We start from the raw sequence: 18,560 nt of genomic DNA on the forward strand, positions 1-18,560 counted from the left end.
CTCCCAGGATAATGTCACCCCTCCCCCCTTCCTTCTCTTTCTCACCCATATCCATCACCACTATAACTAAACTTCTCCTAAAACTGAAACCTGGCTCCACTGCCCCCCGACAATTTACCCCAGAATACCTCCAAACGTCAGCTAGATCCATTGCCTAGTCAGTCAGCATACTTTTCACTAGATCCCTCCAAGAATCTTATTTTCCCACTATCTGGAAAAAAGCTTATATTCTTCCCGTCTACAAAGGTGGTAATAATACCATTTCCAACTTCCGACCCATAGCTATTCTCTCCCTTCTGCCTAAAATCCTTGAAAAATGTATCCACCATCTGCTATCAAATTAGCTCTTATCCCCAACTCAGCATGGGTTTAGGCTGGGTCATAGCACTATTACAGCTCTTATTTCCTTTATGGATACAGTCAATAAAGCCAGAAACACAGGCAATTTTGTATTCTCACTCTTCCGCGACCTCTTAAAGGCTTTTGATACAGTCTCCCACCCACTACTCCTCAGTAAACTCTCCACCCTATGTATATCTCCCCCAACTCTAAACTGCTTCTCCAACTATCTAACAGGCAGGCAACAATCTACTAGATGGCTCAACTCTTTCTCCCCATTCCTTGACTCTTTAACAGGTGTTCCCCAAGGCTCTATCTTAGGACCCCTTCTTTTCAGTATCTTTATAAATGACTTCTATTCCACCCTTAATAATGAATCGGTTGGGCAATATGCAGACTATATGACCATTATTTGCTCTGCTAATTCAACAACAGAACTTCTGCAAATAACTCAGAATACCTTTACTGCCACAGAAGTGTGGATATCCAATAATCACCTAGCACAGAACCCCCCCAAAAAAATTGCTAACATCTACTCCTAAGAAAAATCTCTCCATTAACAAGTCAGATTTCATCATCCTTTCACAAAATAATACCACCATAGAGGTCATCTCCCACACTAAACTACTAGGTGTTATTCTAGATGAAAACCTGACATTCGACCTCCACATCCACAATAATATTAAAAAAACTAACCAAAAACTAGGCACCCTCTACAGGCACAAACACTTTCTTGACAGCTCTACCATGCATACTCTCACCACTACCTTTCTCCTTCCATCTCTGCTATATGGAGCTCCTCTCCTTAGCAACATCCAGTCCTCCTTAAAGACCATCCTCGAGTCCTGCTATAACAAGGTTGCAAAGTTTGCAACCAACAAAAAACACTCTTCCCACCACTGCATATCCCTACAAGCACTGAACTGGTTTGAACTTCCAAATTATCTAATCTATCTACAGTTAACCACAGCATATAAAATAATTTACAAACCTTCAGACTGTCCAGCCCTTTCATCCATTTTAACTCACTACCACCCAAATAGGCCACTTAGATCTGAAAATCAACTCCTTCTACAAGTAGAAAAAACAAAACTCCTGGTGACATGCTTTACTTATTTTCTGTTGCCAAACTATGGAACTCTCTCCTAATAGCTAGGTGAACCTCCAGCAATATCTCCTCCTTCAAAAAATCACTGCACCAGCACCTCTCCACCCTTTGCCAATGCAGATGTCTTAATTCCCATCCATCTATCACCTGACTCCCACATCCTAAGTCATATTAACCTTATGATTCTTCTAATAGTGACTTACTATCGTTTGCTGCCAATCCACCTGTCAATAAATTAATTTCACTTTTCCCTGATCAACCTATACTGGCTGTGACTCCTGGGTTACCTTGTAAACATTGTATACAACTGCTCATCACTAAAAATATATAACAATAATTTTACTTGTTCAGTATGCACCCTTAAACTGTGTTATCTGTACAAATTGTATATGTATATATTCTTTCTACTCAATTGCTTGATTAATATAATTCCATTTTGTTAGCATTGCTTGTATATACTATCCATTTTGAATGTTATATACTATTATGCTAACTGCCTTGTGGAGCTTTTCTCCCAGGGCCTCCACTGAAAATGGGTTCTTTCGGCCCAGTGGACTTTCCCGGTAAACAAATGCCAATCAATCAATAAATAAATAAATAAGCTGATGACCTTCTAAGTGGGTACCTTAGAACAGCAGCCAATAGCATTGCCTATCCTGTCTCAATTTTTATAAATAGGACAATCTGGGAATCCCACATTTCCATTCTCTGTTAAAGAAAATCACACATTATCCCTCTACACAAAGGAGGAACTTCATCAGACATCACTAACTTTAGACCTATAGCAATTTTATACCCCCCCACCCTAAAATACTTGAAAAATACATTCAGAAACAATTGCTAAACTTTCTCCAGCAGGAAGAACTCCTATCCCCCACACAACATGGCTTCCGGGCCTCCCATGGTACTAATACTGCACTTCTGACCTTTACAAATGCTGTCAATAAAGCTAATGGCAAACTAGTCTTCTCCGTTTTTTCCTAAGGAACCTTCGACATAGTTTGTCACAACAAACCTCTCCTTCAGATACCCTCACTAAATCTGATTCAGACCACCTTCTATAGTTCAAAAGTTACTTGTCTAGTAGATATCAGCCAGTAAAATGCACTTCACCCTCTCTCCATTTCTCCTAGTCATCACTGGTGGACCACAAGGCTCTATTTTTGGTTCCTTCCTCTTTAACATTCTCACAACACTGTCCACAAATCCGCAAAACAGGTCTCTGTAATACAATACACAGATGACTCCACACTCATATGTACATCAGACAACCTTTCACATCTACAAAAAGTTACTCAGGAAGCTTTAACAGTCACTGAAACATGGCTTTGTAACTCACAGCTCATGCTTAATAAAAAAAAAAAAAAAAAAAAAAACTTTTCCCCCAATATCCCTCTCTCATGAAAAAACAAAATTTAAAACTCTCTCTTTTGTTAATACAGCCATTGAAGTCACTTCTCATAGCAATTTATTAGGGATGATAGTTGATGATAATCTTAAATTCGGTATGCATATGTAAAATGTCATAAAAAATTACCAAAAATTAGGGATGCTTTACCGAGCCAAAAACGTTTTCACCAATCCAACTAAAAGTACACTTGTCTCTACTTACCTCCTTTCCTCACTTCTTTATGGTGCTTCCTTCCTTACTAACCTTTAGGCGTCACAAAAAGCTAAACATGAACAATGCTGTAATAAAGTGGCTCTGCATCAGATACCGCTTTCAGAACCCACCACTGTACAGCACTAAAAGGCTAAATTGGTTAGAACTATCCCATCAACTAACATGTGCACTGCTTCTCACCACCTATAAAATTATTCAGTATCTGTCTGCTTGTCCAGCACTTAGTACCATTCTATACAATGTTGTTTCCACTCGGTCATTACAATCCAATGACCAAAAACTCTTCTCTGTTCACACACCTATCAAACCTACTGGACATAGTCTATACTGGTACCATGTTGCTAAGGCCTGGAACTCCTTACCTGTATCTGTCAAATCAATGCCCTCCCTTTACAACCATTCTGAATGTCTTAGCCAAAATCTGGCTCTGTTCTTGCTCAACCTCATGATAAATTATATTCCTAAATATGAACAATCATACCTCACACCTCCTTACTCCCCATCCATCACTGACTTCCTTACTTCAATCAATTTCTCTTCCTTGACTCTCTGAATATGCGATAACCCTATTTTTTCTCCCACTTCATATTGCAATTCCTGTTGTATTACACTAACTTACCTTTAAATTCTCTAAACTGGCTAAAATTTCTCTAAATATGAAACCACTGTCATATAATTTGCATCTATTCTTAACAAATGTTTTCACATAATTTGGTATAATTGTTTAAATTGTAGCTTTTTATTATTGTATTATTTTTTAAGGTTGAAATTATTGTTCTTAAAATGTTTTTGTAATGCCTTGGAGATTTTCTCCCTGGGCCTCAACTGATAGTGTCCACCTACCCAGTCAGACTTTCCAAGTAATCAAATGCCAATAAATGTATAAATAAATAAATAATTTAGTTGGCACCTTCTGACAGAGTGGGATGTAGGGGATGGGAAATGAAAAATATTGCTAAGCTCTCTACATGGTGAGAGAGAGAGAGAGAGAGAGAGATGATGATGTCATTGGCAGAAGGGATCACCCAAGAGATACGCAGGGCTTAATGGAAAGCCTGCAGTATACTTTCCATAGAGAAGACTGAGTTAGTAGCCCCCCCCCCTAATTAATTCTTGGAGTATCTCATGCAGACCTAGAGTCATCAGTGGGGATACTGAGGGGGTGAACTCCTCTTCATAAAAATCTATATCCAGGGTGCGAGGACTCCTCCATAGGGGAGTCATGATGCCTCATTTTACATTTCCTATTCCAGGGAACACTTGGAGAGGCCTTATCCAAGTGTGAAGAGGAGGAATCCAATCCAAATTCTAACAACCAATCATCTGGCAGATGGAGCAGAGGGTTAAGGCTGGGAACGGCCCTCACTTACCTAATGTGACCTTGAGCAAGTCACATAACAAGACATTGCTCCCAGGTCACAAATGAAAATGGACTGTACCCAGTGGACCTACCTGATTAACAAATGGCTATTACTATTATTTTTATTATTAACCTACCCCTGAGATAGCCTTCTGTACCTCTGGGACAAAGATGATAACACCAAGATATCAGACTGAGGTGCATATGCTGAGGTGGAGAAGATGTCAGTGTCACGTCCACAAACCCTAAATGTTGCTAATGCACAGTCTCCAGGCTCTGTGTGATTACTGCTGAGGAGACCTGTGGTCAGGATAATGACAAAACTGAAATCATTGGTATCAAATCAATCTGATCAGCTCTGAGTGCCAAGGCTGATGTCAGCTTCACTGTGACAAACTCAAATGCTTTTAACACTGACATCAGCCTAGAGGACATTGCAGCAGAGACCTGTGATGACTCATTGGGCCTGAGAATCTTGTCCCTAATGATCTTTGGCACTGAGAGACTTTCTTAGGTACATAGGTTAGTACTAGGCTAACTGACCTTGAGGGACATTTTAAGCCTAACCAATTATCTCATGTGAGAATCAAACGCTGCACCTTGTATTTGTTAGGTAAACACCTTAACCATTATGCAAACTTCCACGAATTACTGGAGATGAGGGATGTAATTGCACCAAAGACAGCGTCATACTCTAGGCTGAAGCAGGATTCAATGTCATATTCATGGGCTCTGTAACACCCAGATCCAGAAAGAGGTTAGAGGAAGTAGCATCAGATGGATAAGATGGTTGGGGACCTTGTTTTGCTGTTCTGGATTTAGAGGGAAAGAAAGGATGCCCAACTTAGTTTGAACCTTGAGCAGTGCCCTCATCTTGTTCCGGTCTACTTTCAAGTAGGTACAGTAGAATGATACTGAGGAAAGCATTGCCACAGAAAAGGAAGTCTAGATTCTAAATTTCTGGAAAATTCTTTCTCTGAGGAAACTGCTTACTTTCATTCTGTGATAAGAGTACAGAACTACTATAATTTCCAATTGAGAAACACTTGGTGATGGACGTCTGAGCAGCACATCAAGTCCTGTTTTAAGGAGGGGAAATAGCCCCTCTGGACGTCAATGGAAACAGGGTAAGATATTGCTGAATCCCCGACTGAATTACTATCACCTGTCTTTTCTTTCTTGCCTTTGGAGGGACAGACAAGTTCTTATGTAATAACTCTTCAGACTAAGTTTATTCTTTGTCTTCTCTAATGTTCCTGTGTGACATTTCTTACAAATACCACAACCAACATCAACATTTTGCATGCCTAAGCAAACAACTCATAGTGCATTGGAATCTTAATGTTTTAATGGAGATTTATTTGATCAAATTTACTGTATTTCCAAAACAAAAGGCCTTTTCCTTAATCGTGATAAAAAAATGCTCAGCAAAGTCATGTAACATCAGAAAAAATTACTCAAATCTTGAAACACTGCTAGTGATCCTAAACTAGGAAAGCAACAACTACAAGACTACAAAACCCCTTTTAAACACAGAAATGGCAATACAATTGTGATCTGATGGGAAGAACTAAAAAAAAAAAAATAGCATTTTACTATGAAAACAATACTGTAGAATTCACAAAATCAAAAGACCTAACCAGAATATCCAAAAAACATAAATAACAAAAGGAATAAAAGCTTAACACCAAAGGCTTTCAAAAACTGAATTAATGAGCCTGGAACTGCCAATTGCTGCTTGCTGATATGCAGCAAAAGACATCTGAAGCATTATGGGAGGAGTTCTGAGTCTGGGAGATTCTCAAAAGTGCCGAGCATCTGCTTCCTGCAGCTACCATTCTTATTGTTGAAATGAACAGAAAAAATAGCACCATTTCCACAATGTTATTACCATTAAAGTGAAAAATGCTGCTTGGTGGGTATTTCAGCTTTGGTACAGCGGTAGCATTGTTACCTCACAGCAAGAGTTTCTCCCGTTCGATTCTCACCTGGGCTTGGGAGTGCCTTCTGTGTGGAGTCTGCATGTTCTCCCCGCGATTGGGTAGCGTTCGAAAGACATGCGTGCATGCGTAAATGACCGTGCCTTCGTTGAAGGTTGGGTGTCGAGCTGGCACCTTGGCGTTTCGTAAAAATCTACTGTCAATCATTAGCGGACCGGAGTTCTGCTGTGGCAACCCCTTACCAGGAAAAGCCGAAAGATAAACAACAACAACAACATTAGAACACTACCCCACTGGCCGTTTCATGCAGAAATGGGCGTGGCCAAAGTGATTGACATCTCTACTGTCTATAATGTGGTATGCAAATAATGCATAATTGACATGTCATGCAAATTTGCCTATGACTTTGTGAATATTCATTGTCTAATAGTAGTTTACCATGTTCGTCAATGCAGTGCGATCTCAGAGTTGGTCTATTTAAGTAGCGGGTGGTGTGGGGGGACGCAACCCCCCGCATGGTGGGAGCAGGGGGGGGCTTGCCCACTCCAAAAGGACTTTTTGTTGGTTAACCAGATACTTTTTCTATGTATCCCAAGGCCTTCCTGCATTTTTCCAGGTCCCTGTTTCACATTTCTTGGTTCTTGTTTTCTGTGCAAAGTCTGCACATCCTGCCAGCCACCATTCACTTTAGTTGCTCAGATTGTGTATTAAGAAGTGCTGCTGTAAAATGGAGTTTGCAGATGTATCCGATCTTTTGTTTTCTTGCAGAACTCCCGTATGACTATTCATGCAGATGAACAAAACATCATCATGTTTATTCAACAATATAGAAAAAACATCACCATGTTCTGGGACTTGGGTGGGGTTTGAGTGGCCCTTGCTACTGCGCATTCGGTGGAGTAGTGTTCTAATACAAAGCCAGTATTTTCGGCATAGATGACTGGTTACATTCAGATGAAAATAATTCAAACAAGGTACATATTCAGTCTGAAAGCTGACAGTACCATAGCAAATGATTTGGAATTATTCAAAGTTAATTCTTTAGTCTGTTAGCATAACATAGCACAGGGAATTATTTTGTTATGATTCATTTTCTGATTATTTAATTAAGTTCAGGGCTGCAAGTCATGGACACATCACATACATAACTTCATACAATAATTTCGAGGATCTCTAATTTGGCTACTAAAAGACACTGCATAGTCAGGGTTTACTAAAAAGAGAGGTAAGAAAAGTCTTACAATTCATAAGTGCAGTGTGACAGCATAGCAAAAAGGACTGTTTAGTACAGTTCTGAAAGAAACATAATTATACAGACCTTATGTCTTAGTTGATACTGTATTATCTGGTACTCCACAAAAAGAAAAAAGGAACAGCTTGGCACAGAGAACCATTTGTTACCACTCAGAGTAAAAACACTGCTTGTTTCATTGAGTCCGACAGCATAACATATTGGAATGAGCCAGAAAGAATTAAAAGAGAAAAGAAAGCTACTTATTTACATTATCTGTTGCTAGATACATTGTTCTGTATACTTAGAAATAAATTACCAAAGCTGACATAACACAGCACAATAGAGAATACTCTTTGGTACTGTTCAAAATAACACTGGCATGATTATAAAAAATGTAATCCCACAAGAACTCTTACTCAGAATTAATAAAAAAATAGACATACAGTGTGATGGTATGGAATTGTGTAAATTAGGGGATTATTTGGGTATCATACAAAACAAAAAGTAAGAAGCTACTAATTTTAAATTGCAGAGTCAGAATTACACAGTGTATGCAGGCTACTTTCTTGTTATTATGTAAACATCTGAAAAATAAGCTGCTTACTTTGTGAGCATAGTACAATATAAAGATATGTTGTGATTCAGAAAGTATAAAAAAAAAATAAAACCTGCTTATTCATACCATTTGACAGGAACACAGCACTACTCAGCAGCACAATGTAGAAAAAAAATCATTACTGGCATAGGGCACCACAGTTTACATTTAATACCATTCAAAAACAAATTAAAGATGCGTATTCATACATCCTAGCAGATACATTGACTGTTTGGTATAATTAAGGAAAAGGTGTATTCACATAGTCTAATGTTGCAGCACAGAGTTAACAAAGGTGATTGCTTTGTGCACTTCACAAATATTTATAAGTAAACTCTTCTGTTCCAGAAGATGCAGAAAGCCAACTCAAGGAGTTGCTGACATTCAGCAACAGTTTTTTTTCACCTTTTCCTCCTTTTTGCTTGGGTTTGGTGGACATTGTTGTTAGCTTTTATTTTTATTATTTTATTTTACATTTGTTACCGGGAAAGTCAGACTGGACACAGGTCCATTTTCAGCAGAGGGCCGGGGAGAAAAGCTCCGAAATACAAATACAGTACAAAAGAGACAAAATGGCAACATATAAGAAAACACATCATCATACATATTAAGAATACAATTGAGCATACATAGCAGAGATTAACAATTTCTAAATTTCTGATAGTAAGTCATTTCCATAGAAATAAGAATAAATGAAAGTTATATATATATTTTTTATTAGTTTTGTTGAGAACATAACATTGGCTGATCGGTCAACCAGCACTGTAGAGTACTTGTCATTGGTTAACAAGTATAGATAGTGAAATGGGGAGCAACCATTTGATCCTTAGCAGAATCCTAGCAATGGTGCAGTGGTATGGCCTAACCTGGGGAGTAATATGAGCAATGGCAGTTAATTAAGTAGTGGGTTTTGAGAAGTTTTTTAAATTGGGAAGTAGAGGTGGTAAAAGTTAAGTGGCTTGGCAGTGAATTCCAGGTTCTGGCAATGGAGCAGGCAAAGTGAGATTTACCAGCATCATTTTTATGTTTGATGATATTTATGTGGTTCTGATTACTAGATCTTAAGGTTCTAGTGGTGGTATAGGGGTGACTTAGATTCTGAAGTGCAGGGGTTTTGTTAGGAAGGTAGTAGAGTTTGTGAGTTATTGAGAGTTGGTTGAGTAGGAGTAGTTGAGGTAACTCAAGCAAATTAATTTGCTTGAGGGGTAGACAGTCATAGGATCTATGAGAGACATCAGTAGCAAACTTGGCAATCTTGTTGTAGCAACATTCCGTTTTGCTTAGTTCTGTGTGGCGAAGGTTAGTTAAGATAAGGGAGGCATAAAGGAGGATGAGATGGGTCCTTGCAATAGTGGCTTTGGTATGTTTACTGATGAACTATCTGTTGCTGTAAAGGAGACCAAGCTTTTTGTTAACTTTCTTGATTGTTTGGACTATGTGTATGTCGAATCTCATATTACTGTCAGTTTCTACACCTAATAATTTTGTGTGTGTTGTTGGGGTGATTTGTATATTATCTTTAGATTTTATGGTAAAATCATTGTTTAGTGGAGGAGATCTACCAGGGCTGAAGAGAATGAGGTTTATTTTGGGATTAAGAATAAGTTTGATGTTAGTGAACCATGCTTCTGCTAAGGTAAAGTTATTTTTGGGTTATGTTTTTTAGCTCATGTAGGGTGGGGGCGGCACATATAATAGTGGTATCATCTGCGTATTGTACTACTGAGGCAGAGAGTGAGGATGAAGCTATCTGGTTAGTAAATAGTGAGAATAGCAAAGGACCTAGGATGGACCATTGAGGGACAGCAATGGCTACTGATAAAAGGGGGGACAATTGGTCTTGCCATAGAACTGCCTGCTGATGGTCTAATATGTAGTTATTGAACCATGTTATGGTGGAGGAGCTTATGTTAAGGGTAGACAGAGTTTCTAGAAGCATACTATGGTCAACCATATCAAAGGCTTTGGATAAGTCTAAGACTACTGAGGATACAAATAGTCCATTGTTTCTATGGTGATTGACAATGTTGGTAATGAAAGTAGTGCTGCGGTAGTGCTATGGGAAGGTCTGAAGCCATGCTGGGACTTGGATAACAGGTCATTTTTAGGAGATACTCCATTAGTTGGGAATGAACTACTCTCTGTAATATTCTTGATAAAGGTGATAGGATTGCAATAAGGAGGTAGTTGGTAAGCTCAAGGGACTTACCCCCTTTGTGCACTGGTATAATATGTGATATTTTCCATGAGTGAGGTACTTTACATTTTGATATTGACCTATTTATGAGAATGGACATGGGATAGGCTATAGCTTCTGCTGTTATCTAAAGGAAATCTGCAGGTAGATTGTCAGCTGTCAGTGTGGTTGGTTTAAGTTTTTTGAGGAGTTTAGCAATTATATTAGTGGGGACTGGGTGCAGGGAAAAACTGGATGAGTTGTATGTTGTACTGAAATGGGTAGGGATCTCTGTAGGTAAGGGGCTGCTAGTAGTATTTTGGGTGTTGGCTAGGGCTTGGACTGTTTCAGCAAAGTATTTGTTAAACTGGGTGGGGATGTTGTCATGATTGTTTGCTAATACAGGGGTAGGAGTGGTGGATTTTCCATGGTGCAGTAAACTATTTATTGTGGCAGAGACTTTTTGAGGGTTGTGAGCGCATTTTTCATGCATTGTTTTATGGTATTAGTTTTGTCAAGTTTTATTAGTTTTTTGGCTTTGTTGCGGAGTTCGAGATAATTCTGTCTCAAGGCAGTGGTTTTGTATTTGTGAAATTGTAACCAGGCTTTGTCCCTTTCTTTCATTTTGGTTTTAGTATCTTTTGTTAGCCATGGGGCATAGTTAGTTTTGATTCTAATGGTTCTGGGGGGTGCATGAGAGTTTAAGATTTTTAGGAAGGTTGAGTTAAAGTACTGCACAACTTCGTCTAGCGGTAGTTGCTTTAAGGGAGTCCAGTTACAGCATTTTAGTGAATTGATTAGGTCATTAGCACTGAAGGTCTTTTTGTTACATACTACTCTGAGAATGGGTTGTTTATTGTGGTGGGATCGGTTCCTAATTAGGTAAGTTGCTTGATGGTCACTCAGACTGTCAGGAAGACAGCCTGATTGTTGAGCCAGAGTGGGGTCTGATAGCAGAATCCACTCTAAGATGGACTGGTGTTTGGAGGTTTTGTTAGTTCTTGTGGGGGTAGATGTAATTTGGGTAAACCCATGGAGGTTAATGTTGGTAGTGGGATTTTGGCTAGAACAGTCAGACCAGTCAGTACTGAAGTCACTTGATAGTATTTTTTTTGTGGAAGGGGGGATGACATTAAATTTAGTAGGCTTTCCAGCATAGTAGCATTATTGCCTGGTGGGATATATCCACCTGCAATAATTATTTGTTTGTTGGAGTTGAGTTTTTAATTTGGCTAGTATTAGTTCTTCATCTTTGACTTATTGGGAATTACACTCAAATTGTTCAATAGTGGGGTGATTTTGGAATAGTATTGCTACACCGCTTCCCTTTTTTCCTGATCTATCTCTAAGTATAATATTGTAGCCAGGGGCAGTAATTTCATTACTGTGATGTCCAGGTTTAAGCCAAGTTTCTGTTAACACAACAATATCTGGTTTGTATAGAGCTAGTAGGGCATGAAGGTCCTGTATTTTGTTAATTATACTTTTTACATTAATGTTTAAAAGAAGGAGAGATGAGGTAGGTCTTAGATAAAGATGATTTTGCTGTTTTACGTTTGTGTTGTTAGATTTGTTGGGTCCTGGATTAGGGTGAATGTCCCCACAGCAAGTAAGTTTTTGGAGTAGGTATAGATAGAGTTTGTTTTGTTTGTGTAATAGCCTGTTTTGGGGAGGAATGAGGCTAGTTTTGTATGTCCAGACTATTATATAGGAAGGGAAAAGGTTGTATGGAGGTGAGGGCACAAGGTGATAGATGGAAATGTCCTAGTTTTATGGGATTGGTTATGGATTCTGTCTGTCATGGTGATGTGAGATGATAATAAAGTTGTGTGTGGTAGGAGGAAACAGCAGGAGGAGAGAGAAGATAGTTAATGAGAAAAATAATACTTTTAGTAGTAGTTGGGTATGATGTGTATAGGACATTTTATTGAGTTGTAGAAGGAGATGAGTATGTGTAGGAGTGCTATCAGTAATTGTAGTGGTTAGGTTTGAATAGGGGTGTGGTGAAGTGTGTTTGTAAGGGAGATGAAAGTTGTTGAATATGGGTGTGGTGAAGTGTATTTGTAAGTTGTAAGGGGGATGATAGGTGAGATTTGACTGGATAATTGGAAGTGAGGTGTGTTGGGGTTGTGGTATATAACTATAAATGTAATTGATGTGGGGGTAGGTGGAAGTGGGGGTAGGGTAGGGGACTGAAGTTAGCCCAAGCATTAGCGAGGGCAAACGGAATGGGGCAGCACCTACCTGTAGGTGCAGCAGTTAAACGAAAAAAAACAATCAGTGAGGGAGTCAGGTATTTCAGCACAGGAGAAATGAGTTTTAATTTAATGTCAGAAATTACGTTCTGTTATTACTTTTGAGCAAATCTATGAACAGCAACTGACAGTCGCTAGGCTGGGAGCAAGACTAGGGAGGTGAATGAAGAGACTGAGGGGAGTAGGAGAAAAATGTTAGCTTAGAGCAGACAGGAGAAAAAAGGTGGCAAGGTAATTGAGATTAGACATTGGGTAAAGTGAAGAGCAACCAGAGTAGGGAGTAAAATACAGTTTACAGAACAATTGGTAATGTTGTTTAGCAATTATGTCCAAAATAAACCTTGTATGCAGTATTTGGAAAAGAAAAAAATGTCATATAATATGATCTGAAGAAGGAGAAATCTGAAAGCACTTATAGTTTGCAATAAGGGGACTTGTTGTTTTTATCGTGTTGTTGGACATTAAAGACTTCTTGGTTTATTTTAAGTTGGCCCATGGTGGTGACACTGACATTTTTTCTTTTCCTTGCCTGACTCTTATCAGTGCACCTTCAGCAGCTATGGGTACTTTGACTTTGGATTGTATGCAGTATTTAGGTAACATTAGCAACAACCTGCTACTCAATGAAGACTTGGATTTCAATATGTAACTGAGGAGGTTTAGTTGGTCTAACAATGCTGAAAATACAAATAAAAATATATGGAGGCAGCGTGGTGTATGCAACTTCCTACTAATACCAGTCAATGGCTAATTTGCAGGAAAGATACACACAGTTTGCAACTACTTCACAAATAAATGCAGTCACTTAGCTATAGACACTGATGCAGTAAACTACATACAGCCTTATAGTTTGCACACATGTTACAGTCGTTACCGACAGCTCACAACATCAGAAAATTCAATAACAGGGCACAGTATATTTAAACTCACAGATAACTGCAAAACTAATTAAAAACGCAATTCACAAAAGCTGATACATTACTAAGTTAGATTAAAACTTTGATAAATAAGCAGTTTCAGCAAAAAACACTGTAGAGACCAAAGAGTACACTTTATGCAATGTAAGGATGACTATTTGGTAGACTGACAACTGAAGGCAAAATACAGTTGCACTTACATGACATTAAAACTTTAGAAAGCAGTTCAGTTCAACTAGAGAGCTTACCTGGTCAGCTTATCACACCACCGCTCTAAGGGGCAGAGAGGATGGGAGAGAAATGGTGCAGAAGCCTAAGTGTGTGTTTTAACAAGCACAATGCATTATGGGAGGGGAGTAGTGATGTATTGTCATTAGAGCTGGTATAACTGACTTAAGGCAGTGCCAGTATGTGGCATAGCACCTTCCTGTAAGTGCAGCATTTAAACAAAAAAAAACAATCAGTGAGGGAGTCAGGTATTTCAGCACAGGAGAGAAATGTTTTAATTTAATATCAGAAATTACTTTCTGATTTTGCTTTTGCACAAATCTATGAAGAGGAACTGACAGTTGCTAGGCTGGGAGCAAGGCTAGGGAGGTAAATGAAGAGACTGTGGTAGGGAAAAGGGAGGCTCTGGGTTTGAGGTTGAGAGTAGAGATTCTATGTGGGAGAAAGAGGTCAGAGGAAGGAAACAGACAAGTGGTAGGTAGAGGTAAGAGGGACTGTGCCAGTAGGAGACAAGAGAGTAGAGGGAAAGAGCTAGCAGAGAAAGTGGCTGGGTGTGAGGTTATGTGGGAAGGTGAATGACTTAAAGGCTAGAGAGAACAGGGGTAGTGGGGTGGGGGTACACAGAGGTGTGCTGTAGCTGACCAGGAGCAGTACTTTAAAGAGGGACACAGTAGGCACAAAGTAATATTATACATTAAGTGAGTAAAGAAGGTCAAGAATAGTAAATATACAGTGTAACATACGTTGTTTATTAACTGCACTGTTACTGGATAGGAATTCCACTGAAGGAACAACACCCATAAAGGGAGTGGGTGGTCTTCAAAGATGGCTGGGGTTAGACAAAGTCCCTAAATTTGGTGGCAGGGACATTCTTAATTAACTGCACTGTTGCTGGATAGGAGTTCCACCAAAGGAACAACACCCATAAAGGGAGTGGGTGGTCTTCAAAGATGGCTAGGGTTAGACAAAGTCCTTATCTTTTGTGGCAAGCACCTGGTCAGCTTATCACACCTCAGTGCTAAGGGGCAGAGAGGATGCCTTAGGTAGCCCTCGATAGTTTTCCTCTCTTGCTCCAATTAGGACGCGATTTTGTTTAGCAAATTCACATTCCAGTGTTGTGAAATTTTGGACTAGCTATATTGTGCGCCTCATCTTCTGGCTGGTAGTTCACTGTTACAATCTTTCCCCCAGTTCAGTGCTGTCCTTGCTTCCCATTGGCTTCCTGGTAATTAGGTAGTCAGTTTGTGTTAGGCAATTAGTTAGGCAGTCAGGAACAAGACTTCAGATTTTAGAAAGTGTCAGAAATATAGCTTCCAGACACACATATGCCCTTGTACCCCTTGTTCCACCTTTTAAAAGACATTTGTGCAAAATCAGATGAGTACCTGGAATGTTTGTTTGAAAAAAGGCCATCAGGTTTCATTTGAACAATGTTCTGAATAGAGGCAAAGCTGCAGGTGTTTCCAGAACAAATGATGTCCTGTAACTAGATGTGGTCTGTAATATCGGGGATTATTACTGACAAGGTCAGAATTGATGTCATAACAACTTTCTGGCCCCGACATTTTTGGTTCCTTCTGCTGTGGCCTCTAACTGAGCTGTCCGGAAAACATAATCTAAACTTAGAGTGCCTCTGTCTAATGGCATTGTTTCTCCAGTTTCACTAATGACCACGTCCAAGGATTCTATCTACCCATATAGGTGGTCCAGATCCTCACATCTGCTCAGAAGCCTTCTATTATGTAAGCAAACAAAAGCATATGGACTAAATATTCTCTGTAGGCTGCTGAATGGGGCCGTGATCCTTTTTTAGCACTCAGTCCATCAGTGTTACAATATCTGGCATATAATTTGATTAAGAACTATGTTATCTTCATTAATTGAGCAGCTGTTTCTAATTTTCATCTTGGACTGAACTCCTCTTCACAGGCATCTTTAAAAATATGCAAGGCTTTTTTGAAAGGGAACTTCTTGCTAAGACCCCCCCCCCCCCCAAAAGAAGCCCTCACTACCCTGTGATAGTAATTTTATGCTGGAAGATCTAATGTTATGGTAAGTTCAGAACTTTTGTTTATTTTTCAACTTGTAGGGTCTCAACATTAGCTGATCATGCACTTCAGATAGTGTGCCCATGTCTGTACATTCTGCTAGAGCACATCACAAAATATATATTTGGTTCAGTTTATAGAAAGATACTAATTTATTCATCACAGCTGATGAGACAAAATGTCTGATAGTGCAGCAGTGAGCTTTGAGTTTTCTAAGTCCAGGTTCACTACTTTGGAAGATTTTTTTAAATTTATTTACTACCGTTATGGCTGGTTATTCATTTATTTCTGGATACAAAAAAGCACCCTCTGTGTTTTCCAACTTGGAAATGTACATTGCAATGTGCCATTGATCAGCTTAGGTTCTGTCGAATATAAGGGGATGAGGCTCTGAGTTTAACTAGTGCCTCGGATTCTGGAACATCGAGGCAGGGGCAGTGGGAATAAAAGGTTCAGACGGGTATGCAGTCCTGGTCCTGGTCAGCCAAATTGTTCCCATACAAGTAGAGGATTGTATGACAATGGCTGCAGGACTGGGGGACATGGGCTTGGCATTCCAAGCCAGTGACAGTAGCCTTCAGAGATGTGTGAGTGGGAGTACACACATACTAGGGTGAGGCAAAAATACTCCCCTACACTGATGTAGATACTTATGTCAGCCACCGGGGGTAAGGTTAGGGACAACAACCAAACCTCTGATGACTGCCTGTATGATGGCTACTGAGGAAGGGATGGCTGATGGCCACTGGTAATTGGGAAGAAATAGCATTTTAAAGAACTGTCCTTGATCATTAATGTAAGACACAATTTGATATTACTGTTTTATAGAAAAAAGAAATGTAAGTAACTATGAAGTACTGCTGTGTTGTTGCAGCTCAGAAGTTTGTGCCTCGTGCTGTACTAGTGGATCTGGAGCCAGGTACAATGGACAGCGTACGCTCCAGTAGGATAGGTCAGCTTTTCCGACCAGACAACTTCATCCATGGTAAGAAGTGTGAAGTACATCTCTGTATTAACATGAACCTGTTTGGCTAATCCCGTGTTAGTTCTGACTTATCTCTTGACATAAATGATTAATATTTGCCTAAAAATTTTATGACAACTGAATTTAGAGATTTATGTCTTGGGGCTCATGATCTGATAATACCTCAAAGATAATTTAATGGACTTGTATAATAAAAATTACCCAGATTTATTTTTATGTACTAACTGGTAGCCAGGGAAGTATATCAGGAAGAGAACATTTTCAAAGGTACTCTAGAGAAAAGCTCCTTAAAAATTAAACATCTAAAAGATGTAAAAAAATTAGTTACAATTCTGCAAAAATGACAATATAATCATATACAGTTTACAATGTGAATACAGATAATCATACACATTTATATCCTACATACATCATCTCGCTTCATTTCTACAGTTTCCGGATTACATATAGTACACAGGAAATTGTCATTTTTACCTTTTTAACCTGTTTTAAAATTACATAAAGCAAATTTACTATAAAATAGAGCTGTAAGAGTCCAACTGTGACTTGTTGTCTACTAGAAAACTGGACCTTGGTTATAAAAAAAACCCCAAATGTTATGTATAAAACTTGTAACAAAAGGAATGGTAAGCAGCTGGCGTTAATGTGAGCAAAACATGGACTTGGAGTAACAATTGGATAAAGGTAATAAAGAAGCAAAAATACTTCCATTTACAGTTAACCTGAAACTCCTTGTCCTTGTACAATTTGGGTCTATATCACCAGATCGAATGTTTAGGTTATCTAACACCTAAACATCAAACTGTTAATACCGAAAGTAAAAAAACACGAACAGCCAGTTTAATGCAGGGAAAGAATACCCTTGGCCGTTAGCCGGATTTTGCCATTTTTGTTAACTGTAGAGCAATCTCGGAGTTGGTATATTTAGTTAGGGGGGGTGTGGGGGGCACAGCCCCCCACGTCATTTGGGTTTCATTTTTTTTTTTGTGGCCAACAGAAGTCTTTCCCTGCGCTATTTGCGGTTTTTAGTTTCAGTATTACCAGTTCGATGTATAGTTGCTCGATAACTTAAACATTCGCTCTGGTAATATAGACCCGTACAATTCTGTAGCTACTATGACTATACTGTTCTCATGTTGGGCTCAGCTCTCCCAGTATGCTGTCATTTTTCATTTCTTATAACTGACCAATATAAGTCGGGGTCTGGTATTAATTTGTGCCTTGGTAAAACAGTGGGATCAAAGCAAGCAGTAAATGAGGTCAGACCTTAACCTGCCCTGAGTGTTTTCTCTTGTAGATCATATCAGGATGGTGAGAAAACAAATAACTCTTATTATTGACATGAAGATAGGACCTGACAAATATCCTTCTTTCCCCTTTCACTACTATCAGATGACAAAAAAAAAGATATATTACAGCTCCTGCGGAACACTGCTGCAAATTACACTTCATGATTCCCATTGATGATACTGCAAAAGCAAAACTGTCAGTCATTTTGCAACACACAGCCTCACTTCCTTGTCATTCTTCAGTACATATGTGAATACAAATGTTTTCAATGCCGATAGCACCATGCAGTCTAAAGCCATACTAACAGCAAGCAGCACAATAAATGATAATACCGATTAGCTGTTGCCCTCATTTCCAAACCATAGTCAGTTTAGACCACCTCATTGTATATGCACAATCCAACTACTTAAACTGAGAGTTGTCACATTTGTTGCGTTAAAGACAATCTGATTCTGAATCAG

The 18,560-nt window shown here is 39.1% G+C and overlaps 1 protein-coding gene across 1 annotated transcript in view; it reads left to right on the forward strand.

The window, feature by feature from the left end:
• TUBB1 (tubulin beta 1 class VI) overlaps positions 1-18,560 on the forward strand; it is an 82,800-nt gene that overhangs the window by 20,945 nt on the left and 43,295 nt on the right. The window contains exon 3 of the mRNA XM_044089977.1: positions 16,699-16,809. Coding sequence (XP_043945912.1) covers positions 16,699-16,809 — 111 coding nt within the window. The remainder of the gene's footprint in view (positions 1-16,698; positions 16,810-18,560) is intronic.

Source organism: Protopterus annectens, chromosome 12.part0, assembly GCF_019279795.1.
Source record: "Protopterus annectens isolate FY-2018-M chromosome 12.part0, PAN1.0, whole genome shotgun sequence".
In the NCBI taxonomy this organism is placed as follows: domain Eukaryota; kingdom Metazoa; phylum Chordata; order Ceratodontiformes; family Protopteridae; genus Protopterus; species Protopterus annectens.